Source organism: Natator depressus, chromosome 9, assembly GCF_965152275.1.
Source record: "Natator depressus isolate rNatDep1 chromosome 9, rNatDep2.hap1, whole genome shotgun sequence".
In the NCBI taxonomy this organism is placed as follows: Eukaryota; Metazoa; Chordata; order Testudines; family Cheloniidae; genus Natator; species Natator depressus.
In genome coordinates this window covers 16,592,865-16,619,297 of record NC_134242.1, presented here as the reverse complement: position 1 = coordinate 16,619,297, position 26,433 = coordinate 16,592,865, and the positions used below count along the sequence as shown (strand labels likewise).

The 26,433-nt window shown below is 38.0% G+C and overlaps 1 protein-coding gene across 3 annotated transcripts in view; it reads right to left on the bottom strand.

Annotated features, from left to right (window-relative positions):
* Nucleotides 1–2,213: 2,213 nt before the first annotated feature.
* Nucleotides 2,214–26,433, bottom strand: part of PHC3 (polyhomeotic homolog 3) — a 104,904-nt gene continuing 80,684 nt past the window's right edge. For 2 of the 3 annotated variants that reach the window (XM_074963586.1, XM_074963588.1), the window contains exons 12-15: nucleotides 21,249–21,363; nucleotides 14,500–14,650; nucleotides 14,177–14,408; nucleotides 2,214–9,560 (exon numbers count right to left, since the gene is read on the bottom strand). In XM_074963586.1, the coding sequence (XP_074819687.1) occupies nucleotides 9,406–9,560; nucleotides 14,177–14,408; nucleotides 14,500–14,650; nucleotides 21,249–21,363 (653 nt within the window). In that variant the 3' untranslated portion in view covers nucleotides 2,214–9,405. Of the gene's footprint in view, nucleotides 9,561–13,861; nucleotides 13,980–14,176; nucleotides 14,409–14,499; nucleotides 14,651–21,248; nucleotides 21,364–26,433 lie in introns of all 3 variants that reach the window. The other variant, XM_074963587.1, reaches the window with a different exon arrangement.

Below are 26,433 nucleotides of genomic sequence, written 5' to 3'. Positions count from 1 at the left end.
TCCTGGGACAACATGGTACCTATCCTTAGAAAGGTGAACAAGAGGACAAGGAGAACTATAGATCAGTCAACCTAACTTCAATACATGGGGAAAATACTGGGACAAATTTTTAAACAATCAATTTGTAAGTAAGTACCTAGAGGATACCAGCGTTATGAAGAATAGGCAGCATGGATTTGTCAAGAATAAATCATGCCAAACCAACCTAATTTCCTTCTTTGACAGGGTTACTGGACTAGTAGATGGCAGGGAACAATAAATGTGACAACTTGATATTAGTAAGGCTTTTGACAACAGTCCCACATTACATCCTTGTAAGTTAGGGAAATGTGGTCTACATGATACTACTATAAGGTGGGTTAAAAGACCACAAAGAATAGTTATCAGTGGTTCACTGCCAAACTGGGAAGGTGGCCCACAGGGGTCAGTACTAGGTCCAGTACTAGTCAATCCGAGACGATCCGCAAATGCTGATAGTTGGGGTGCAGAGTGAGGGCAGCTGGCTTCAGCAGTGTTACTGAAAATGCAAATCTGTGGGGGCATGTGATCCAGCATGTCCCCACCACCACCCGTCGCTTCTGTAGTCAATATTTTCATTAATGACTTAATAATGGTATGGAGGATATGTTTATAACATTTGCAGATGACACCAAGATGGAAGGGATTGCAAGCACTTTGGAGGACAGGATTAGAATTCAAAATGACCTTGACAAATCAGAGACTGATCTGAAATCACAAACATAAAATTCAGTACAGACAAATGCAAAATACTTCACTTAAGAAGGAAACCTCAAATGCACAACTACAAAATGGTGAATAACTGGCTAGGCAACAACTGGCTGCTGAAAAGATCTGGGAGTTATAATGGATCAAAAATTCAATGAGTCAACAATTCTGAAAAAGGCTAGTGTTTTGCGATGTGTTAACAGGAGTGTTGTAAGTAAGACATGGGAGGTAACTGTCCCGCTCTACTCGGCATCAGTGAGGCCTCTCCTGGAGTACTATGTCCAGCTCTGGGTGCCGCATTGTAGGAAAGATGTGGATAAATTGGAGAGGTTCCTGAGGAGAGCCACAAATACGATGAAAGGCTTGGAAAACCTGACCTCTGAAGAAAAGTTTAAAAACAAAACAAAACTGGGCAGGTTGTCTTGAGAAAAGAAGACTGAGTGGGGACCTAACAACAGTTTTATGTTAAGGGCTGTTATAAAGAGATAAGAGATCAATTGTTCTCCATGTGCACTGAAGGTAGGACAAGAAGTAATTTGGCATAATCTGTGACAAGGGAGATGTAGGTTTGATAGTAGGAAAAGCTTTTGAACTATAAGTGTAGTTAAATTCTGGAATAGGCTTCCAAGAAAGGTTGTGGAATCCCCATCACTGGAGGTTTTTAAATAGGTAGGACAAACACCTGCCAGGGGTAGTCGAGATTCACTTGATCCTGCCTCAGCACAGGGGCTGGACCTGATGACCTCCCAAGGTTTCCTTCAGCCCTACGTATATATGATTTTATATATGTATTTTTTAAATACATCTATAAAATATTATCAATACAGAATGGGATGCATAAAGGAATTGAACACAAATTAAAAGATTCTAATTAAGAATTAGAATAGGAGATTATTCCACAGTTGGAATGTTGTACATATCTTTAGATTTTGATTTTACAGATATGGGGAAGGCAGGCAGGCTGATATAAGGATCTTGGTTGTACAGAATGGGTAAAGAAACTAGACCTGTGTTTTGTTATTTAAGCATTTTTTTAAAAAAAGATGCTCTCAGTGACATTTTAAAAATGTCATGATTTATTTGCCAAGATGTGTAAATATGCCTACTTTACATGCACCAAAAACGATACTGTATGTACAAACATTTTAAAAAAAACTAAGTTGCAATCTGACAGCAGTCAAAGGACAGTTACTTCCTGGTTAAAGTGAGAGGTTTTTTTATAGTTGGAATACGAAAGCAAATGTTTTAACTAAAAATTATATTCCCTACATTAGTGGGAAAAATATTCACTTGTAACGGCTAACCCAACTCAAGTGAATAGATGTTGGTTGTTCTTCTCCTGTCCTTAAAGCTTTATGTAGCATTTGATTTCTAATTTTAAAAGTGAAAAAATAAAACCGATTAAATAATCAAAGTAAACAAATGGAAGTAGCTTTTATTTTTGAAGCACTAAACTCACAATACAACATAGTATTGAAATATAATGATATAAATAAATGATGCTGTAGGTTGGCTAGTTTTCCACTTAGACCCACAGGGAGCAATGTTATCACACAAGAATGTTCAATAAGAAAAAATGTGCAGATAACAAAAGGTGCAATTACAAGCAAATTTAAGCAGCATAGTATAAGGTGCTTTGATTCAACACTTGTATAATCAGATTATCCATTCACAGACATGTTGTTAAAGGTAAATTTTACTTCACTCTGTTACAGACTAACAAATATGAGAATCTATAATTCATTCACATGCTGGTTAATAGGAAAGTGCTTTTTTCTTTAAAAATGATACACAAAGTGAAGATGATATTTTACATAGATCACTGTGCTCTTCAACAGTAAAATTTCTTTAACTTAATTTTGGATTAACATTTACATTATTACTTTAATTATAGACACTGATATTACACTTTAATTATAGACATTGATCTAGTTGCTGAATTTGATGCTACATATGCTAAAACTTCTTGGTAAAGAAGAATCCAGTATGATATCACTCCATGATAAGAACAAACACATATTATTCTCTTTTTATATATATATATAAAAATCCAAATTTGTTTCTGCAAACAAAAGTTCAATTGTCAGTTTTAATACATGACTTTACCTTGCATAAAGCTTCTCTCATTCACCGCGTGCCACATCTTTCTGAGGTTTCAATAACCAAAGTGTCCTTTTTCTAAGATGTAACCAAAAGGAGGAGCAAAAATTTAAACACATGCAAAATGGTTGGGGGAAGTATGGTTAAAAAGCAAGTGAAATGCCTATGGTGTCATTTGCTAAATTACCAATAAACAGTTGAATTTTAAGAACTAGTGCAAACAGGAAAAGGCAATATTTAACAATACGTAGTTTGAAATGTTTGGCACCACAATCACAGCTTCATCCCTTATGCTGGCTTACACAGCATGGAAACGGTATTGTATTTTATGTTAAAAATAGGAAAATAACGAATACCTTAAAGAACAACCCTGAAAAACACCAACCAATAAACTTAATTTCTAGTTACTATTTGAAAACATATAGGGCAAACCCTGCCCTACCACGTTTCTGAACACTGTTTCTTCAGCCTATATAAACTGGATACACACCAAAAAGGGCTGATAAAATATTTACAAAAACCCAATGGAATTTAAAAATCAGCATATCTCAAATGTATTCATGCACCAGGCATTTAAAGATAATGAAATAAGTAAAACTTTACCTAATCCACAGGTTTATGTATGAAAATACTTCATTTTAACTTCATATGACAATAGGTGGAGATTATAAGGTTATGTCCTGTCACATCCATTTTAGCAGCTCCTGTTTAATGAGGTTAATCTAATCTCTAGTCCAATAAGAATTATGATACATCAACTTCTCAAATGGAACAGGAACTATAGATGAAATTTTAAAAAGTTAGATAAGGTTGCTAACATTGACAAGTCAGATTTGGCTTCTAAAATCTAGATCTAATAGTTCATTACATACTTTATCTGTCCTGAGATGACAGCATTCTTAATATTTGCTGCAATCATTTTAAAGCTAATGGCAATTTTTACATGGAAATGTGACAAAGCAAATCAATTTCAATTCACAAACTTTATATTACAAAGAATACTTTTAAAGCAAGATTTACAAAACTTTAAAATAGAATACTTTTTTTTTTTTTTTTTTTTTACCCACACACTTTGGGAAAAGGTATCGGATAGGATTTCAACCCTCAGGATGTCAATGTATCCATTGACTAGATAACAGCAGGAAGACCAGCTTCCACATACCATCCTCCTACTGTGCTTTAACCCAGTGTTGGAGGAACCATCTTTAAATATGAAATGGTAGTTTTCTCTTTATGCTCATTTAATCCTTGTTTTCTTATTTAAAGAAAGCAATTAGCATGTGGAAAAATTGTTCACTAAATCCTAGACTGAGATCATAGACTCATGTCATGTAGGATACCAGCTCGAGGATAACTATTTATTTTTTTTAAAATCATAGTTGAACCCCAGTGACCTATGGTAAAACTAGCTGTATCCCATTACCCTTCCATAAGCTATCTGTGTTCAAATAAAGGATCTTCTCGCTCTACCCCATTTTCTTATCTTAGCTGATACTACAGTGAAGCTATAATGCTGCATCTTTGATATAACAATACAACTGCACACCATGATATGATTAACAGGATTACAGATTCACTGCAGAATCCAATATGTTGAGAAGGTGGTAACTGCAAATATTTCAAATACTGGCAAAATAATTATAGAAAAATCACTGCCAAATGTGCTTTGTGCATTAATTTATGTGCATGCTTGTGTCAGCATTAAAGTCCTCCTTTAACAGGCCACATGCCATCCAAATGCTGTATAGTCATCTAGCCATCATTATTATAAACACCCAATAAATTCATGAGGAAGGTGCTACCCTTATTAAGAACTTTCTGTATCCATCTCAGATTCCATTAAGAAACCAATGACTTGACTCAGAGGAGACTGTGTAAATCTGCTCTTTAATGAGAGATTTTATTTGCTTTTCAAGTCCAAATGGAAATATTAGGTACTTATTAATCTTTTATTTTTCTTACTAATGCTAATTCACATCTCTCCTGGATCAAACTGGTTTCATCTGCAGAGCAGTTGTACATAATAAACCATTCTATACTTGTCAATTATTTTTGTGCTTCTACTTCTACTTCCTCATCAGGAGGCTGAAATATGCTGATTTATTATGTGTGAACAATGCTGTACTTTCCAACTGCAGCTATATAAGAATACAGTACTTTAAAAAATGTTCATTAAGTATGAATTAAACATTGTACTTATTTAATATTTATTTATCATTGTACTAAGATATTTGTGCTCAAATTATAATTCATATAAAACTCTTCAAAAGGCTCTATTTCTTAGATGTCTATTTTATATCTAGATGACATTTTGGATAATTTAGCAGCAAGTAGCTTGCATTGGAAGTCAGTCTGAAATTTTCACTCATCCTCTCAATTTCTCTTGAAATATATTCACCCCACTGATTCTTATGCATGTGCTTTTTAGGAAAAGCTGAATCCACATCTTTGTCAACTCCAAGTGAACTGCAAGCTTATTGAAAAACTTAAATAATATGCTGCTTATATATTACCTTTCTTCTCAGAATTTCACCATTTCAACATTAATTTGCCCCATAATAGCATCTGAGATGTATAAATATTACTCAATTTATAGAAGGGTAAAAACTGAAGTGTAGAAAACGTAACCAAAGTTACACTGCGATTTTAACGTAAGAGACTTGAATAGAACTCTGAGAGCCTAGTTATCAGTCTCTTGTTCTAACCACTACACAAGAGGAACTGGTGCACACAGCCTACACTCATGATGTAAAAATCACATATTTTAATCTCTATGGTGATGCTTGGGGAGGAAATCTGGCATAGTTTAAAACTTCTCCTTAAGATGTGTGGTACGAGAAGACAGCACTATTTCTCTCACTCAGATATTATTATTTGCAATGCAATGAGAACACAAATTAAACAGAGTCAAATTCTTCTCTTCCATAAACAGGTGCAACTCTATAGAGTCGAATTTGCTTATGCCAGCACTAATTCCCTTAATCTTCCAAGACAAATATTAACTTGTCTAATTTTAGTCACTTTTTCCATTAAAAATAGTGAAACTCCCCTCTCTCTTTAGGAATATACTTGGCCATGTTCTCTAAATTACATTTAAAACAAAGAGGGTAAAATGAACTTTTAATCATGTTTACAAAGAAATTTTTGGCAAAACTGATAAAACGTTCTTACCTTGTGGCTCACACTTACCTGATAAACACACTGCAAAATCTGGCTCAAACTATAACTTATTTCACTATAACTATATCTACACACATCTTCAATAAATAAGAGAAAAGACTTGCAAATACTACCAGTGAGATGTCTTGACTTAATTAAGGTTATTTGGTAGTGCTCAGTTCAGTAGCACTTTCAGATACTTCTCTCTTTAGCTTCACTGAAGACCTGATCCAGCACCCATTGAAGTCAAGGGGAATCAACCTTCAAAGAGTGCTGGACCAGCCCCTAAAGGCCAAAAGCTTCATCCTTTTAGCAAAATAAAGCACAAAACAACTAACTCATAAGTTATTACAATAGTAAAAAACAACGCTTGTAAAAACCCTACTATAATAACTGTACTCACAACTTGAATGTAGGTGTTGACAGGCCCTACTACATAATGAATAAAAATTAATATAAGAGTATGTCCAAAAGTGTATAGAGCCTTTAGAACACAAACATCTCTCCTCTGGTTCCACACAATTATTACACACTTAGGGCTCAATACAACTTCCCTTGTCTCCAGAGATCGTTGGATCAGGCCCTCTTACTCTTAAATCATTAGTATTCTAACACTTTAACTGTTTTCTGATGTACAGTGGGAAGGTTTTATTTCATGTGCATCCTACTGCTTTCAATCGAAATAACGGAGTTGACTTTTACAAGGCCTGGCACATGAGAAATCAGTGAAGCTCTTCTTAGTATAAAGATGCAACAACACCTCTCAAACATGGGTCTAACATTTCAATGTATAGAAGAATCTGAAAATGATACTGGGATTAAACTTTTTAAAATGCCCCCAAATTTTCAAAGCAATCTGCAGGGATTTAGCCACACAGTCTACTGGCTCTAATGTAAGTCATATGACTTACACCGATACTAATTCCTCTGAATATGTAGATGTTTTATTCTATTTTAAATCTCTTTAAAATATTTCCAAACTGAAACTATAGCTCGTTGTGCAAAAGTGACTTTTTAAAAAATTACAATTACTTCTGTAGGAACACTAAATAACATCTAAGACTGAAAAAATATGAACTTAGAGCTCTGTTCAGCCCCATATCCCAATCAACATTCAATAGTAATAATTAAAAAAAAAAAACTCCAAGACCACACACATTAGAAAATCATAAGCTTCTCTTCCTTTTTGATCAACTAGTTTTGAAGCAGCATCAATTTAAAAAGTGATCTTACTGAATAAATTATGCCAGGAAAAGCTCCAGTGTGGATGCAGTTATACCAATATTAATTACTCTAATCCAAGATAGCTTATTTCACTTTGCCAAACCAGAATAAGCTATAGTTTTATACTAATATAACTGTATCTACACTAGCTTTTTTGGTTGCACTGCTTTAATTATGTTAGCATAGTTAAAGCAGCAAAACTTTTAAGTGTGGACCAGGCCTACAATTCCAGTTCTCCAATCCATGATATTTTAAAGCATACATAGTGTTTTGTGGCTCTCCCAGCTCTATAAGGAATTATATATAAAGTGTAGCTCAGCAAAAGAGCCAGAATGAATGTGTACAGCAATCTGGGTTACTTTGAGCTCCTGGCAGTCTGTCAATAATTAGTCAACAAGGATTTATATATATTAAAGGCTAATATATATAAAAAATCCTTGTTGACATGCATATATATATTAGTCTTAATATACATATAACTGCTAACTATAGAAGTGTTTTTCTGAAAACTGTCCAACAATTCAAGATTAAAACAATAACCAAACTAACATGCATGTAACACTACAAACAACTGTAGATCTAGGCTATAAGCCTCACAATATAAGATCACACTGTCTAACATACTGTAATTCATTATCAATTCACGTGTAACACATGTACTTTCTACATTGCCAAACAAAGAATAACACAGTAATCAGACAAAGATTAAAAAATTAGCCAATAGTATTTTTGTATACAAATAATTAACGCTCTCTAGTTTTGACAAATCCAAGAGATAAATATCAACATATCTTTAGTCTTCTACTAGCTTATCAAACGAGCACAGATAAGATAAAAAAAAAAAGAAAGACGCTAAGCAGAACCCAAAGTAGCCATTATTTTACCACTGAAATGAACACTGCCAACTATCTGCACAGTGCACTTTCAGCTAAGAAGTTTGATTTAACCACACTATGATTAGCCAGATTAGACTGTCTTCCCCACACCACTAGGTATACAGAAAAAAATAAATCTAAAAGTGCCTTGCAAAAACCCCCCAGCTTTTGGCTGTGTATTTTTCTAAATCTTTTGGTGCCCCACTGGGTGTTAAGCTCTCACCATACATTTTGCATTAAGTAGGTAACTTTGGGTAATCTTAACTTCCAGCTTCACAGGCTGACAGAAAATATCAGAACAGAATCTTTTGATACAGTCAGTTCAAGAAGTTATAATTCAATGCAGTGGTTCTAATGCTGACCTCTGGTAGATAGAAACAAAGTGTTATGTCTAATGAAGGAAAGGGAACTACACCATTTTCTGCAGGTCCAATTTGCTCTTCAAGGTCATCTGTGAAATAGGAGCCAAATGTCAGCACACCTTTGACTAATTCTTTCCTTTTAACCAGCAACTGTGTGTTGGTCTAGGTTAACTCGCAGCAAGCAAACTAGAAGTATAACAATTTAATGCTGTCTTAGTGCATACCAGCATACAAACAATAAAAGTAATGTATGTGCTTCAGCACTCTCTGGGAAGAGTGTCATGCCATTTGCTTGCCAGTAGCTCTACCACTGCGAATGTTAGGGTTACGATGAACATCCTACATTTTACAGAATGCTTCCAAATGAAGAAAATACTACAATGGCCAACAGATAAGCTTTAGGCTGTAAGAAGAAGTGGTTTGTTACAAATTCCCTTCAAATGATATGCTGAAGACGAAATGAAACTCAGAGAGTGTCTAAATGCATAGCATTTTACCATAATCAGTTCTTCCACAGACTTTGTGGACTCTTCTGTTATTCCATAGTCTAAAAAATGCTTGTGGGAAAATTTGTTTTTCTGAACATATGAACAAAATTCAAACGATGATCAGATTGTGTTAAAAAAACTCTTAACCTTGTATGATATACACCATGGTTTTGGGTGTTGTTTTTTTTGGGGAGGGGGGAAGAGACTAGTATCATCTACCACAACATATTACGTTTTATATGTGCCACTCATCCTACCTCACCCTCTGCTTTATTCTAACAATTCCCAAGCATTGCTTATAAATTTGCTAATTACTGGAAGTTTTGGAGGATTATATGATACAGCCGGAGGAGTAAATTTTGAAGTCATTATGTGGGGGGAAAAAAAGATATTTAGCAAAATATCACAGTAATAGGTATGCCATAGTATGTATCAGTCTGTTAGAGAGAAGCTACTGTCTAAAGCTTCCCATTAGGATTCCTTCAATGAGTTGATGCGGGCACAAATTTTCAGTGCAGGTCCCAGCTTAATGTTCATTGCACTCATAAGGTGATCCTCTTTCAACAAGAGAAGGGCCTGTCCATCGATCTCTTGTGCTCTAAATTCATCTGCAATATCTTGACAACCTGCAGCGGAATAAGAAATAGTTGGTTAGAAATAAATGCTGACAGATGCAATGGCCTTGTATTCAGTGGAATTTTTCTGATTCATAATTCCCAATGGCTGTATTTTTCACTGGTGGAAGTTGTAGTGTAGATGAGAGTTAGACAACGATTGCAAGAGCTCCTGAATTCAGCTGAGTCCTATCTACATTACATCATCGAGTGGTGCTACCGCTGGTGCAACTGTGCCCATTAGAAATTAAAAATCCTAGTGTAAAACAAGGCAATTTTTTCCTATTTTGTTTACAAGAATGATTGCCATGATCTCAGAGTCCTTTGAAAGGATCTGAGATGCAGACTAAAGAAATACCTATTAAATAAAAACACAGAATCCATCTGGGTTCTCTCCGGCAAGAAAAGATGACATTAACATTCTGCAGGTGTGAACAGCTCAAATCTCAGAGGCTCAGAAAAAAATTACTTACCTATAATTTCTGAAATATCCCCGGTTTTTGGGTTCACATGTGCAACTCTGACTTAAATTTTCAGAATTTTTAGCTATGAAGTTTTATTAGAACTCCCCCAACAAAAATCATTAATATTACAGGCATTGATCGAAGGGCATACTCTATGTCTGAAGAAGGAAAGATAGTAGACTGGCATGTCAATGGAGGTGAGTTAAGGTAGTTGGGTGCCTTGTTTGAGGAGTACCATAATGCTGTGTTTCCCAGGTTTGTTTGTTTTTTTTCTTTCCTTAACTAACAAGGTAACAAGCATTCAGCTCACTAATACATGGTTGCAACTTTAACACGGAAAATTGGGATGTTCAATGGGAAAGACTGTTTCAAATAACCAACAATCTCTCCCACAGATTGACATTGGGGGAAAGAAAATGATTCTCTGAGAGATGTCCTGATGAACAGTTTTCCTAATCCCATTAAGTGGGGATTTCTGTTATATTTCAACCTGACCTGCAACATCCTTGCTATTTCAATGCCAGCCCAGGAATCTGTTAAGCAGAAACTGTCAATTATGCCAAATTGTATGGTAGTTGTGTCCTATGGAGAATGTATAAATGTCCTCTAGCACCTAGAAGACCACTCATTTTCAGTTGTGACTTGAAGATTCTCCTTTCCCACTATACCTCATATTTTATATTAATTTAAAAACAATAACTTATTTTCTTAATCCACTTGTCTGGCACATTTTCTTTTTATAACCTTTCAGATGTTTTCTCCCTTAACCTTCCACCCCCCATTCCTGATTTTAATTATTACTCAATAAGTTTTACTTTCTTGATTTCATTTAATGTTTTTGGCCTTTCCCTTTTATAAAGAATCTGTACAGTTATGGGGAAATCCTCCACATGGAGAAGTCCCTATTTGTGTTCCCAACAGAACTGGGCACCATTGTTCCTAGGATGAGAGCAAGTGACTAATTCTGGATCTCATTGTAATTTTATATTTAAATTCTATAAAAGAATGAATATTGTCCTCTTTTCAGTCTGATTTATAAATGAGCAAAGGACAGGTAAATAGAAAGTGGTGAAGAAGTGTTAGTTCAGCTTGAGTGGAGTGTCACTGCGTATGAAAGCAATAAAATTTATGAGCTGAAACAGGAAGCCCTCCATAAAGAGTAAACCCACTTTCTATTTCCTTTTTAGTACTCTATACACAGATTTGGTTATGTATCAAATCAATTGACAATTTATTAAGGAGATGAACGAGTTACAGTCCAGGGTGATACAGATTAGAGGACTGTTGAGCTAAATGGCTAGGAAACAGGAATGTCTTGATGGAGAATTCCATAGCATAAACTATGCCTTCAGGAACTTTAAGCTACAACTCAGTAACACATTAATTAACATAGCTACTGTAAAGCAGCAGATTGTCTTCTGTTAACTGTTGGTATAGCACCTACCACAATGGGGCCTTGATACCTGATTGGGGTTCCTGGACACTAACAAGTACAGTGGCATAAAAAGAGGAAAAGAAAAATTAAGCATCTCATAATGATCTATACACCCTGATAACACATCAGAGAAAGGATTACATATTTTATTATCAAAAAGAAAAGGAGTACTTGTGGCACCTTAGAGACTAACCAATTTATTTGAGCATAAGCTTTTGTGAGCTACAGCTCACTTCATCGGATGCATACTGTGGAAAATACAGAAGATGTTTTCATACACACAAACCATGAAAAAATGGGTTTACCACTACAAAAGGTTTTCTCTCCCCCCACCCTACTCTCCTGCTGGTAATAGCTTATCTAAAGTGATCACTCTCCTTACAATGTGTATGATAATCAAGGTGGGCCATTTCCAGCACAAATCCAGGTTTTCTCCCTCCCCTCCCCCGCCAACCCACTCTCCTGTTGGTAATAGCTTATCTAAAGAGTTTTACTAAGAAACCTGTTTTAAAGTCAGTTTTGGAAAATTGAGGGATTGGAGTTTGGATTATTTCAATTCCCTTACTCAAATATATACTAGCATTCACAACTGCCAAAAGAGTGAGTATACTGTATATACCTTGTATTGCACTCAGCTGGTAATGAGCATTTGGGGTTATATAAAGACCACTAACCTTGGAACAGTATATGTGAAAGTGGAACATCTCTGGAGGAGCATATGCCACAGCAGATCCAACAATTCTTCTTCTTCTCCAGGAGAAATTAGTGGCAGTAAAAATGTCACAGAAACCAACAGACCCTAAAAAAGCTCCCAGGGAATTCAGGAAAAGCTACGTATAGACACCAGATGAGGAGACCCTGTTCTGTGCCTAGATTTCAGTTCATGGATTCTATTTAGAAGGCTGTAAACCAAAGGTATCTAATGGATTACCAAAGACAGAAACTGACAAATCAATGTTGTATAACAAGACTGATGGCCTGTACGGCGTGCATTAGATTCATAATCCAAAATAATATATGCAGTCCAATTACTATCCTGATTCTTTTCTGTACAAAGGTCAATCACCTCTGCCAATTCTGTTAGTAATATAGGAGAACATTTTCTAGAATACTGCTTGAAAACATACTGAAGGTGTGACGAGAACCTGGAAGTGCCCAAAAAGATAAGAAATGTAGCCATATAGTAATAAGGAAGCTTTTTGGTATGTTGGGGCCCATCATTTGGATATCTAGAAGATAAATAATTTCCAAGGAGGGCAGAAAACAAGACCTTAGACTGGATTGAAACCTAATGTTAACTGTAGAGAAATTTCTGAACAAGTCTCATTTAAATTCAGAAAGCAACATGTTTATCAAACATATATGAGGAACAGATTCAGTATCCTGTAGAAACTTCCTCAGGTAATTGTTTCAAAGTAGAGAACTATACATTAGGATTTTAAGAACAGTGTCCTTGTTTAGCACAGTTGCACAGGAATTTCTCATGCCTAGGCTGCTCTGCATGTTTTAAAAACATACTGTAGGGTGATCCAAGGTAGATAATGCAGCTTAATATACATCCACATATTATAGTCACCAGAAGGAATGTACATCAAGGGTAATTTCTGTGGATTAAAATTTTCTACCTCTTTATAGAAGCATCACTTACTGTCAAATTAAATTCTTCTAAATTTGATTTACTTCATAAAAGACCAGTGGCAAAAAGGCAAGTTTTATCACCCAGGGATGAAGATACTTTCCCACAAAAAATCATCCTACTAAAATGTTTGTGTTTCAAGAGAAATTGTTTGCTACCACTATAAATCCCAGAAGCAAGTAAGCTAATAAGAACAGAGCCAACCTGAGTTTCAATGTGCAGAGATGTAAATGGCATGTTTTGGTAAGAGAAGAATCTTTGATTGCTTCAGGTAGTGAGGTAGGCCTCATCACCAGAAAAGGGTAAGATATGTGCCTGAGCAAAACTACATTTCCCCAAGGGGGAAGCAGATATGGGAGCTAGTCACAGAAGAAAATGCCAAACAAATGTAAAATCACAACTATGAACACTGAGCTAAAAGAGAAAATATGTACATAACAAGACAGGAGACCCATCCTAGATATTAGAATGGAATATTACAGTTGTCTGTACGATTTCCAATACATGCATCCTTAGAGGCTACATAGAAAAGGCTCTCTGTATTTCAGGTCCTCTGAAAAGCCATACAAACTGTGGATTTAATTTTATAAAGGAAAAAAAATGTAAATCAGTCTTTTATATTATAAAAGACCTTTAATGTTAATCTTTCAATAATATATAAGGAAAGAAGAGCCCCTTTCTTGCTTTCTCTTTTAAATGAAGAATGAGTAAGGAGGGAAGAGATAGAAAGAGAAGCATAAAAGGGAGGAAGTGTGTCTGATTCAATCTCTCTACTGACCTCTTGAGAGAAATCAGACTGAAGGGAGGAACACCTTTACTCTCCATCAGCTGGGATGCCACAGCAGAGGTGGGACTAGTTCTATCGACATGGGGCTTGGAGGGGAAACCCGGTTGTGCTGAGGGAACAAGCAAGAGGAAACAAATCACATTCCAGCCTCTACTACCAATTAACTAGCATCTGAGTGCTGTTACAGTACCTCTCCCTCATAACCATGCTAAAAAAAAGCAAAGAGCTTTAATGTTCCAAAACTGTGTGTGTGTGGTTTTTTTTTTGTTTTTTGTTTTGTAAAGTGAAAGTATCTACATTACATACCAGGCAAAGAACGTATGAAGGCCCAAACTTCATCAACTGTCCACATTGATGGATCAGCTTGTACAGATGGTAGCAAGTCAACGTTCTCTGGCAGTTTTCTAACTTTTAGTTCCCTAAGTTCACGCTCTCTTTCCCTCTCACTTTGTCTTCGCAGACGAGTGGTCATGGCAGCTGGCACAGCATCATCATGAGAAGCCAAATCATCTTCTGCAGATGGATAAGTAATTGGAAGCTGGAAAATGTAATACAAAGAAACTACACTATTATATTTCTTTTGCAATTCCTAAAATAGTGCTCTAGTTTTAAGCAAGTATTCCACAGACCTGTCTAAGGAAACGCTCTCGTGATGCCCCATCAGAGCCACTTGGTCGACGCGCACGTCGTCCAAGACTTTGGCTATCTGACTTCCGATTCCAACGACTGTTCTTGTCTGATGTAAACAGCCCAAATTTTTTAGTGCAACTTACATTGTGCCTAAAGAAACAAAATATATTCAAGAGTGTACTGATAACTCAGTAGAATTTTTTTTTTAAATCAATATAAACAACATTTTATGCTTCCTATGGAAATGTAGTCTGCTTGGTGGAACATGTTTGTTCCAATCCTGTTTCCCTAGAAAAGTTGGGGAGCTGTAATAGCGCTTGGCCTGCATGCTAATACTTGTGTACTCCCTGAGCCAGCAGTACCCATTATTCAGATTATTCTTAATTTTTAGTAGGGGCAGAATGCCTATTGAGCCTGTACATATAATTACTATTATACAGATTACAGGCACACATGAGCACTGATTTTTGCAGTGTGTACATTTTGGGGATAACTACACCACTTTTCCCTTCCTTATCAGAATTTGGCCATATTAATAAACAAAATATTTTGAACAGGTGGCACACACAAATCATGCCTTGACAGATTATGACCAAAAATAATAGGACAAGGTTACTTACCAGTAACTGAAGATCTCCAATATATTTTCTCTGCAGAGCCACACTGTAGGAGCCACAAACTTACTTCACAGATCATCAAACCATAACCAGCAGTAGCACAAATCACCAGTGCTCAGTGCATTTCCCACCCAGAGATGTTCTGGCAGGTAAATCTTGTCTACACTGGGAAATTTATAAGATTAACACAAGTGGGAGAAGCCCCAGTACAGACAATCACTGTCTACACTGGGGCTCCAGCTGACACCGCCTTTGGTTTGAAAGGTCCTGCCCGCTAACTGTCCTTCTGTTTCTCTCAATTCAGAAGAGCCTAACACAAATTCTGAAGGTGGAGGGAAAATGTCTGGGTCTAGTATGGAGTGGCAGAAGTAATATAATTGGAGAACTTCTGTTACTATTATGAAATATACTTTTTTTTCCACCCCTCTCATGAAACCAGCTCCACAGAGCCCTATTCTGGAGCAAACAGCGGATCCTCAGGACAAGGGCTACATGGTACTACATGAACAGAGACAAAAGCACTAGTCCCCTCACATGAATATCCAACCTTGTCGCCAAATAGAGACAATTCTTTGTAAAAGCATGACCTGAACTTCAAAGGGCAGCCTTGCCAATTTTCACAAATGACATTAGTTTAGCCAAAGACCAGTAGCTGCCATTCTTCTAGTGAAATGGGCTCTAATGAAAACATTGACTTTAAGGTGTGTCTTTCCTGTGGAGGTAAATGAATTAGACTCTCAAGTTGCTTCTCTTGAATTAGTTTAGCTTGAATAAGAGTAGCCAGACTGCAAAATTAATCTCAAGTTGTTGTGTCCATATTAGCATTGCACTCGTTCATGTGTTGCACTAAGATTTGTAGAGGCATATCCTATGGTTCTTTGCACTGCAAAAAGCTGAGCTGCTCTGTGACTTCTTTCCCAAAGAATTGTGGGAGAACATGTCTATTTTTTCTGGGCACTGGAGGAAATTATGGGATGCCACTGAGGACTAGTGACACTGAAGTGCAGTATGGACTCAGACTAGCTCCAGAATGGTCATATTAGCAGCTGTTGTCCTAAATTGAGCTCTAGCAGGAACCACTGATGAGCCAGCCAATTCAAGTGAAAAGCAGCACCACACTTGAATTAAGGAGTTTTGTGTTTGCGCGTGGATGGGAAATACTCGAGTTATAACTCAAATTAACGGCAGTGAAGACAAGTCCTAAGTCATTCTGGCACCGGAACACAACAAATCTGAATACATAACTTGATCCATTTTGATGATTTCTAAACTTCAACAGAGACTTTAGGTTTCCTCACCAATGCCACGAACAAATTAGGTGACTTACAGAAAGGTTTATATGTATCTAAATTTAAAAAGAGATACACAGCATCCTTGTAACATCTAACCAATGGATTCTGAATCTGGCCTCTCATCATAAATCACAAGTTCTAGGAAATTAAAGGTTACAAACTAAATAAATGGTTTGGGATGAAATTTCCTGTAAGGTAGCATAAAGAAGGATCAGCCACAAGGGCATGGATTTATTGAGCCTTATAGCCAAAGTAATGGCAATAAAAATGCAAGCTTCAAAGGATAATGGCGAAAGCAGTCACTTATCAGCAGAGCTGGTCAAAATAGTTCAAATTTTGATGAAAAATGGCAAAGAAATTGATTAAATGTTTGTGGTTCCTCCCCCCCACTTTTTAAAAATAGCTCAATTTATCAGTACACAAAAGAGTTGGTCGGATCAGATTGAAATCCTGAAGACTTCTACAGTTAAAAATTAATAAATACAAGTGTGACAGCCCCTTAAACAGTTTTTCAGTCTCTTCTCACCCCTTTGTATAGTAACCCATAGGTGCATGGTAAACTTAAATGACTGCCAGATGTACCTTAGACAGAAATCATACCATCTTTCTCATAAAGAGAGGGTAACCAAAAGTAACTGTGATTGGTCAATTAGCAGGATCAACATTTTCAGGACTTGACTACTCCTTTAAACATTTCCACTTCGAAGTATAACAATAAAGTGAAATGTTTTCTGGATTTCAAAATAAACTTTCCAACCCCTGTTGAGACCAGAGAAATTCTATGCAGACTATGAATGACTATAGATTGTAAAGAAAATTTAGCCAAACCCCTAAAGCAGATGCATAAGAAGTCTCATAAATGGCATTATGAAAGTGCATGAAGCCATCAGTCCCACCACTGTAAACAGATGCTTACTGGGAAGTTCTAATACAACTGCCTTTTGTAGAATCAGCCTTGAACCAGACAAGCAGGGATCCTTCTGGAATCCAAAGAAGCTCCTATACATTGTAGCATTTGAGCTGGACTCAATACAGACTTTTTTACATGTATCCTCATTCCAAAAGGGTTGAAGCATGTTATCTTGCTGATGTGACTCACACCTGATCTGACAGAATTCTTATGAATCACTTGTCCAAATAAGGATACATCTGTGATCCTTAACAACAAGAACAGACAGCCACAACTGCTCAGATTACTAGGGTGAGGAGCAGAAGGCTTTGGAGCCTCCTCATCATGAGGCATTATCTGAGGTCAGCGGAATCAAGAGGTTGACAAATATTCCTCCATATTCCATTGCCTCTGGCTTGGGACATAAAAGCCCAGACAGACTGTAGAGTTATAGTGTGTATGCTCCTCACGCAGACACCAAGGATAGTATTATGATCTAAACTGACACGAGAGAGGTGGAGGTCCCATGGCAACCCTTGATGGCAGAAAAAGGGAACAGAGGGATGGATGATTAGGAAGCAGGGCCTATTACCCATATCGCTGTATTTCCAGAAAGTCTGGGGTACGTGTGCCCCTTAGTTTTTTTTCTGCTGAAATGATTCTATGGCTTGTAAGACAAAGCAAGGGACTCTTAACAATGGGTATCTGCACAAGTAATTTCAGAAGGAGACCTTTCTGCTAAAATTTTGTTTTTCCTCACTGGCAAAAGCTTAGTGGGGCTCACCTCAGAAGCTTTTTGTGCATGTTCATATGAACCTTTTATCAGAATCTAAACAGAATGATAGATTTTTCCCATGTCTAATTTCAATCTCCCACTCAGTGTAGGACTATTCCCTACAGTACATATTCCAGTGCTTTATTCAATCTATTTTTAAGTAGCTCAAGTACTGGGGCTTCATTCAGACCACCTTGGGAGACTATTCCACAGACCAACAAACCACTCGGTCAGGCTATTTCCCTTGACATTCAAGTTTTCTGTTTTACTTTGATCTCATGGTCCCTAACTATGCTCCCTTGAAGAACATCAAATGACTTGTCTGACTCTTTGGCCTTCAAATATCTGTAACAATTCTATTATCTTCATAGTCATGGGTTAGTTAGCCAAGCTATACATGTTTAGCTCTTTTAATATTTCATCATTAATCATTCTGGTCCAGCTCCTTAATTTTTGTTGCTCTTCTCTCATTTCTCTCAAATTTATCAATACTGTATCATTTTGGTAATGTGATGCTCATAGTGTCCATTACTGCCTTGTTCCTCTGTGTACACAGCCCAAAAAGTGCATGGAACATTTTTCCTGCCACATCACATTTGTGAACTCATTTAATCTGGTTGATAAACCAAGTTCTCAATTTAGCCTAAAGGGTTCACCCTTGTTCCATTGCTTCAGAAGGCAGGTAAATAACGGGGAATGGACTTTTCTACTTTCAGCTCAACTATTAAAAAACAATCACTAACTGGAAAATTTAATTCTAAGTATTTTCATTAAATTCTTAATGCTCTCTACACAAGCAGTTTAAATTCTTAGCATCATGCAAAAAAATCCTGCAGTATTGTAATATCTGTAGTTATAAATGGAAGATATTTAAGATCATCTAAAATTTCCCTTACAAGTGAAGGATTGTTCCCTACATTATGGGTCAGCTTCTCAGACAGTGTAATCCATGCAGCCTCATTGATTTCAGTTGAGCTACGTTGATTCACATGTACTGAGAATCTGGTCCTATATTTTCTAATCCAATAATCTCATGTTCTTTAGATGTAGGGTTGCCAACTTTCAGCTCGCACAAAACCGAACACCCTTGTCCCACCCCTTCTCTGAGGCCCCGCCCCCTCTGTTGCTCGTGCTCCCCACCCTCACTCATTTTCACCAGGCTGTGGCAGGAGGTTGGGGTGCGGGAGCAGGTGAGGGCTCTGGACTGAAGGTGTGGGTTCCAGGGTGGGGCCAGAAATGAGGGGTTCAGGGTGTGGGAGGGGGCTCCGGGCTGAGGCAGGAGGTTGGGGAGTGGGGGGGTTGAGGGTGAGGTCTCCCGCTGGGGGTGCAGGCTTTGGTGTGGAGCCAGGGATGAGGGATTTGGGGTGCAGGAGGTTGCTCCATGCTGTGGCTGAGAGGTTCGGAGTGTGGGAGGGGGCTCTGGGCTGGGACAGGGGCGCAGGCAGTGTGAGGGCTCCAGCTGGGGGTGTGGCCTCTGGGGATGAGGGATTTGGTGGATACAGGAGGGTGCTCTAGGCTGCGATTGAGGGGTTCAGAGGGTTGGAGGGGGATCAAGGCTGGGGCAAGGGGTTGGGGTGCAGGGGGTGTGTGAGGGCTCTGGCTGGGGGTGCAGGCTCTGGGGATGAGAGGTTTGGGGTGCAGGAGGGGGCTCCAGGTTTGGCAGAACTCAGGGCTAGGGCAGGGGGTTGGGCTTATCTTGGGTGGCTCCCCGTCAGTGGCGCAATGGGGCTAAGGCAGGCTCCCTGCCTGTCCTGGCTCTGTGCTGTGCCCTGGAAGTGGCCAGCAGGTCTGGTTCCTGGGTGGGTGAGCCAGGAGGCTCCATGCACTGCTCTCGCCCACAGGCACGGTCCCCCCACAGCTCCCACTGGCTGCAGTTCCTGGCCAATGGGAGTGCGGAGCTGGTGCTTGGGGCAAGAGCAGTGCGCGGAGCCCCGTGGCCTCCCCACCTCGGAGCTAGACCTGCTGGCTGCTTCCAGTGTGCAGCGTGGTGCCAACACAGGAAGGGATTAGCCTGTCTTAGCACCGCTGACCGGACTTTTAACGGCCCGGTCGGCAGTGCTGACCGGAGTTGCCCTTTTCGACCAGGGCGTTCCAGTCTAAAGCCGGACACCTGGCAACCCTATTTAGATACCTCAGTGTCTGGAATCCTGAATTCACCAGAAATCAAAAAGAGTTTAAGTTCTAGTGTGATCACCAACATCAGCTCCGATGCACCTAGGAAAAGCAGAGTCACCAAATCTCATCTCTCCTTGGATCTATGGTACCTATGTCTAGCCTTGAGTTTACTAGATTCTATCTATTTACTCAACCAATTTGTGACAGAAACTGTCTGACTTTTTTACTCATAATGATCTCATTCAGTCTTCAACAATTTCAAAAGAAGATCAAATTAGAGAAAAATGACACATACTTTTCTGTTTTAGAATGGTCAGTGGATAAATCATGCTTTCCTCTCTATGCTCTGGAATTAATGAAAGCAGTTCTATGAAAACTGACAGTAAAATGAATTTAGCTTACTTTTTCATTCTAAATTAAAACTGATTTTAAACATTCAAACAAGCAAAAAACACAAGGTAAAACTTCTACAGCAAAGACCACTAAAAGATTAATAACTCTAGTTAATTAAGTTAATGGTGTATCTGTAGACTTCAATATTAAATTTCTACCCCAGCAGCACTGACTAAAGAGCTCACAAATAAAAGTTTGATTTTTTTAAAAAACAAAGTCAAATATAATCAGACCACAGAAGGGCCTGAAACCACCTGTTACTTTGTTAATTAAGTAAACAGGTAACTGCTGTACAGCTTGGTTTATTTGGAGCATCAGAGCAGCTTTAGAAAACATCAACTTAACTATACTTGCTCATTACATTTTTTATTTCTCTTTTATGTATGTAAGTAAAGACTATTCCCACTCAGTCTAATAAAGATCTAAAGCCCTACCTATTCTGTGCAGCATTTCAGCTATGCCAGAACACATCACTCTGTTTTCTGAATTGCTTTTTAGTATATTACACTGTATTCCCTCATCACTGTAGATTGTAAAATCTTTGGGGCAAAGACCCTGTTTGTTATTTAGCATGGGTAGTTTAACTATCTTTCAGGGCAATATACAATTTTAGTGTTATATCCTGATTAATAAATATACATCCATTAATAATAATAATGCAGAATACCTTTTGGCACAGGACATGGAGCAGAATCGCTTTGACCGTAGGAACTTATTAGCATATCCCATTTTTCCACAAAACTCACACTTCAGGAGATCATTTTCCATTTCATCTAGTCCCTCTAAAGGAAGGAGTGACACACACACAAGAAGTCAGTTTGAATGATTTAAACATGATGCCATTTAATTTCTCATCTCTTAAGGAGGTACTTAAAGTAAAATTCAAATATCAATATCAACACATTTAACTGAATGCCTTTAAGAAGGTAAACAGACAACTGATGCCAAACCAGTAGATTATATAAATCATTATTTGACTAGAGTGAAGTGTTAATTTATCTAATGAATTTAGCCTCTTTTGTTTTGTTTCATTTGCATACTATCCATGAGCAGGTAATGTCCTCAAATGTAATCAACCTTGCCCCTGCCCCCGCCCTCCCCCCCACGGACTGATCACAAACAGTTCACTGTGAGCATTTGACAATCCATATTCAAAATTCAAGCTCTGTCACTTAGCTGTAATATGTCACATCATTACATAGTACTATTTTTCTTCCATGAATGGATAAGAATAACTCTTATAATCAGGAGGAGGGTTGGGGAAGCCACTGAAGCACTGAATCTAATCTATGGAACGGATAGCAATTTAAGAAGAGAATAAGCCTATAGAAAGGAAATTAATATTATTAAGATATTTTCCTTTCTAAGCCACACAGGCCATGCCCAAGCCAGGATTCCTAGAAATATTAGGCTACTGTAAGATGTATTGCCTATGTTTAGTTTATTTTTTCTTTTCAGATTGCATAATGTAGTGACATGTGTGATCAAATCTTTGTCAGGCTCCTTTGATTGTCTTTGTGCTCTGCCAAGTGGTTCAGGGAATCCTGTCCTCTCCTGTATTAAGCAGTGTTCCCATCTTATATAAAAAATATACTTCATTTACTGTTTTACTAATATTACTTCACATATTTTATCTCCATAGTCAGTAATGCACACTGATCACCACACTCAGTGATATAATTATATGTGAATGCATGGTCCTGGTTACAAAGGAAGTGGTCAGAGCCACTAAATATTTTTCAGTACTATACTTTGATTAATTTCAACAGCAAATTTTCCAATTTACTGACACACAAGAAAACTTAAGGCATTGTACCCAACCATATCATATAACCCATAGAAATTATCCTTCAGCCTCCTGCCCTCTCACCTAGGAAACTTAATTCCCCAAAATATTATAAGAGAAATCAGACTATATATCGTGCCTGGAAAGTTAACAAATCCAGATTCTGCTGGAACCAGGAGGGAAGCAACTGCCAAAGATGAGGACCTGTCATGCTGTAGACACTGCTAGGTCGACCCAGCTACTGCCTCGCAAGGGGGTGCGTTTACTTAAGTGATGAAAAAATCCCTTCCATTGCTGCACCGCGTGTTGCTGCAGCTGTGTTGCTGTAGTCCTTGTAGTGCAGACATACTTAATGATGCAGTGACATCTGCCTGCTTTTGGAGAACTGGAAACAGCTTTTAGAGGTGCGATCTGCCCCATTCATATCAACGGATGCTAACTTGGATGCCAGTGAGAATATTCTAAATATCACATTGTTGTTAACTTCAGAGCACATAAGAAAGGAAAGGAGAGGGGCTGATCATATTATGGGTAGCTGAACAATCTATTTTGACAGTTTATTTTGGTGCCACTTCTTCCCCAACCAAAGAGGAGCTCAGCAGGGCCTCTGAGCCCCTCAAGGGGGAGCCAAGCTCAGGAAGCCCAGCAGGGCACACAAGCTTCATTGAGGGGAAAATAAGCCTGAGAAGCACAGTAGATCATGTGTTGTGCTGTGCAAATGGGTGTTTCCAAGTCCCACTGAAGAGGAGCCAAGACCAAGAAGCACAGATAGCATGCCTGGTCATATTTTGACCATCTGCACAATCTACTATGAGCAGCATCTTACCTGGGTGGAGCCGGAAAGAGTACCACCAGCTTTTTCCCCCCACTCCCCAATCTGACCCCTGGCATCAGACAAGTTATCCTCATGCACAATTATTGAAATATAACACTACTGGTGCTAATGATCAAGAGAGCAAATTTAACATTTATATTCTGCACGCATTCATGTGAGTAAAGCTCAACTGCTTACAAAACGGGTGCAAGCATGTTCAAAACAAATTCATTTTAAAATGCAAGTGAACATATAAAGAGGAGTTTTTTTGTTTTAGTTTCTGGGCCCCCCCCGTTATTTAGCTATTCCCCCCCAAAAATTAGGCAATTCACTGAATACATCTTACTTCTTGCTCTGTGTCCCTTTTCATTCATATTTAGCGACACAAAATTTCCACTTTGTTTGCAACTATGGTTGCTATTTTTTGGTTCTAGACTCTTCATGGAACTCTAATACTAGCTAACAAAGACTCTGGTATGGCAGTTTAACACAAGGGTCAGGTATCTGAACATTTAATATTCTGACTGGGTTATATTTACTCATGGAGAATCTTGCCCAATGCTCACTCTGCTACACTGTCAATAGGATAGCAAACTGGAAAGCACTATTTCAACAAGAAGAAATCAAACAATGCTGAATAGATTAATGTGGGGAAAAAACTTTGAGGTCCCAGAATCCTAATATATTATTAAAGCTAAACTCATTTTAAGAATGAAAATATTACCATGTTATATACCAGTTTTATAAACTCATACAGTATTACAACTGCAGTAACAATGGAGAAAGGACCTCAATCTCATCTGATTAAAAACTGGAAAATGCATCCGATCTCATCAACTTTGCAACTGAAGTAATGAAAACCACACAAATGTACCCTTAAAATCAATCTCTCTTCCTACGGGAAAAAGGAATATACTGATACAATTCAACCTAGATCACGCTACCTGCAAAAAGAAGAAGACCCTTAGAAGACTGCCGGGAAAATGGGTAAAAAAGAAACTGTTCTTTTGCATATGAAGCACTTCTTCCTTTTACCCACAGCTTAACTGTTGAATGATAGGAAAAGGGATTAAATTATTTGATCTTGGTGTTTGTGAATGGCTCTCAATGCTGGGTAAACGTTTTCTGACTCATCAACTGAATAACTGCAGAATGTTTATGATACAACAACAAACCGTAAGAAATGATAACTACAATGAAAATGTTTGAACAGTGCTGTAAAATAGATAAACTGTCTGCTTGAAATCTGCTCAGGAACAAATGCTTATGGTTAAGGCTACGATTTAGTCACGGAATCCATGACTTCCAGTGACCTCCGTGACTTCAGCGGTCAGGCAGCCCCACAGCTCTTGCCGCCACAGGTGGTGGGGGGAACCCCCATGCTCCATGCGGGGTCGGAGAAACCCCCTGAGCTCCTGGCGCAGCAAGCCTCTGGAGCTGCGTGTGGTGGGGGTACCCTGCAGCTCCCAGCTGAGATGGGGGTGGGAACACCCCAGAGCTCCTGACCCCCACAGGCAGCGGCGGCCCCCTGGAGCTGAGGTGGCAGGGGTACCTCACAGCCCTCAGCTGCTGCTGGCGGCTCCTAGCCCCTGTGCAGCTGCCTTACTTCAGGCGGTGTGGGGACCCACAGATCCCCATTTTGTCCTGGATATTTTTAGTAAAATCATGGACAGGTCACGACTTCCATAAATTTTTCTTTTTTGCCCGTGACCTTTTACTAAAAATATCCGTGACAAAATCTTAGCCTTACTTATTTGTTAGTACACAAAGAACGCTGGAGGGTCCTGTGAAAAATGAAACAGTATTCAGTGTAACTACCAAATTTAAGATGACTTGCTAATTACTCCACTGAAACTGCAAATACTCTAAAGCATACACCAAAAGAAAGTAAAAGTCCTTAATATTTTTAAAATATCTCACATGAAGTAAAAAATTAGTAATTACCAATGAGTCAGGCAATTGCCATCTTGATAGTCTAATAGCTTAATATAAATCAAGAAGTAGAGCGCTCCACACACAAACATGAGGTAGGAGATTTACAAAGCTGTTGCAAGGTAAGTTTTGTCATTTATTAGTCTAGAAAGGTATTGTATATAGTATTGTTAAATTAACAAAAAAAGTCACAAGTAACAGAACTTACCACACATATAACAACTTTGAAAGCCTCCTGCCTCTCTTATGCTGTTCATGTCATCAGACTGTACTTTCTGCCGGAAGAATCAGTAAAATGGCAGCTCTCACTGAGAGACATCGGCATCATTCACAATTATGAAGACAATAAAACAATGACAGATAGTTCTAAAATATTTTGTAAAATATTCTGTCAGTTATCATCTTTTCCTTTACCATACTCCATATCCCTCAAATGTTAAGCAATATGCAAGCCAAGGAGTTAAGTAGCTTTCTCAGGGAAAAAGACAGGGCTCTGAAGAATCTTGCCTACATGCGATACGGAAAGGCCAGGGGCTCAAATCTCATTGGTTGTACACATTATGGAGTACAGAATGTTCCACTGATGACTACCAAATAGCTGAACATCGTGAAATTGCTGTGTTTTTTCATTTTAAAATATGTAGGAAATGTAATTTAAAAAACTGCATTAAAAGAGTGTTACGGTTTCAAAGTGAAATCCTCAAACATCAGGAAATTACTAAGTTAAGGCTGTCCTTGCAAAATGCAAAAAAGGTTTTGGAGGACTTTTATGAGCCATATCAGCAGTTGTGATCTCTCAGACTAAAACAAGTCAGAAAACCCTGAACTGGAAGCTTAAAATTAATTTTGTATTTAATTTTTAGCTATCATCTCACATGTTTTGACTTGCAACAGGACTGCAAACTACTATATCCCATTTCAATAAAGTGTTTCCAAGATAATTAAGTTATCGATGTGTGTCTGTTCCAATGTGTTACTGAAATGAACTACTAAGATAAGAATTTACATCCATTTGAACCTCAAGGCATCTGGCCCCAAATAGCGTTTGAGCGGTGACCTGAATCTCAGCTTTAAATAAAAATCCAATAGTGATTAAATTTTCTATTATGTCAACATCAACAAATATTCCTCTTAGCTTCAGAACCGTTAGAAACACTATGCTTTTTCCCTCCCCAAAAACCTGCAATTCTTCTCTCTTAAGCAGTGGCAAACCATGATAGTAAAAACTATGTTCCAGAAGTTAATAATTAAATAGGTTGAATTCTGAGCTTGTTTGTCATTGAGATATACTATAAATACAGTATGTTTTCCCATCACTTC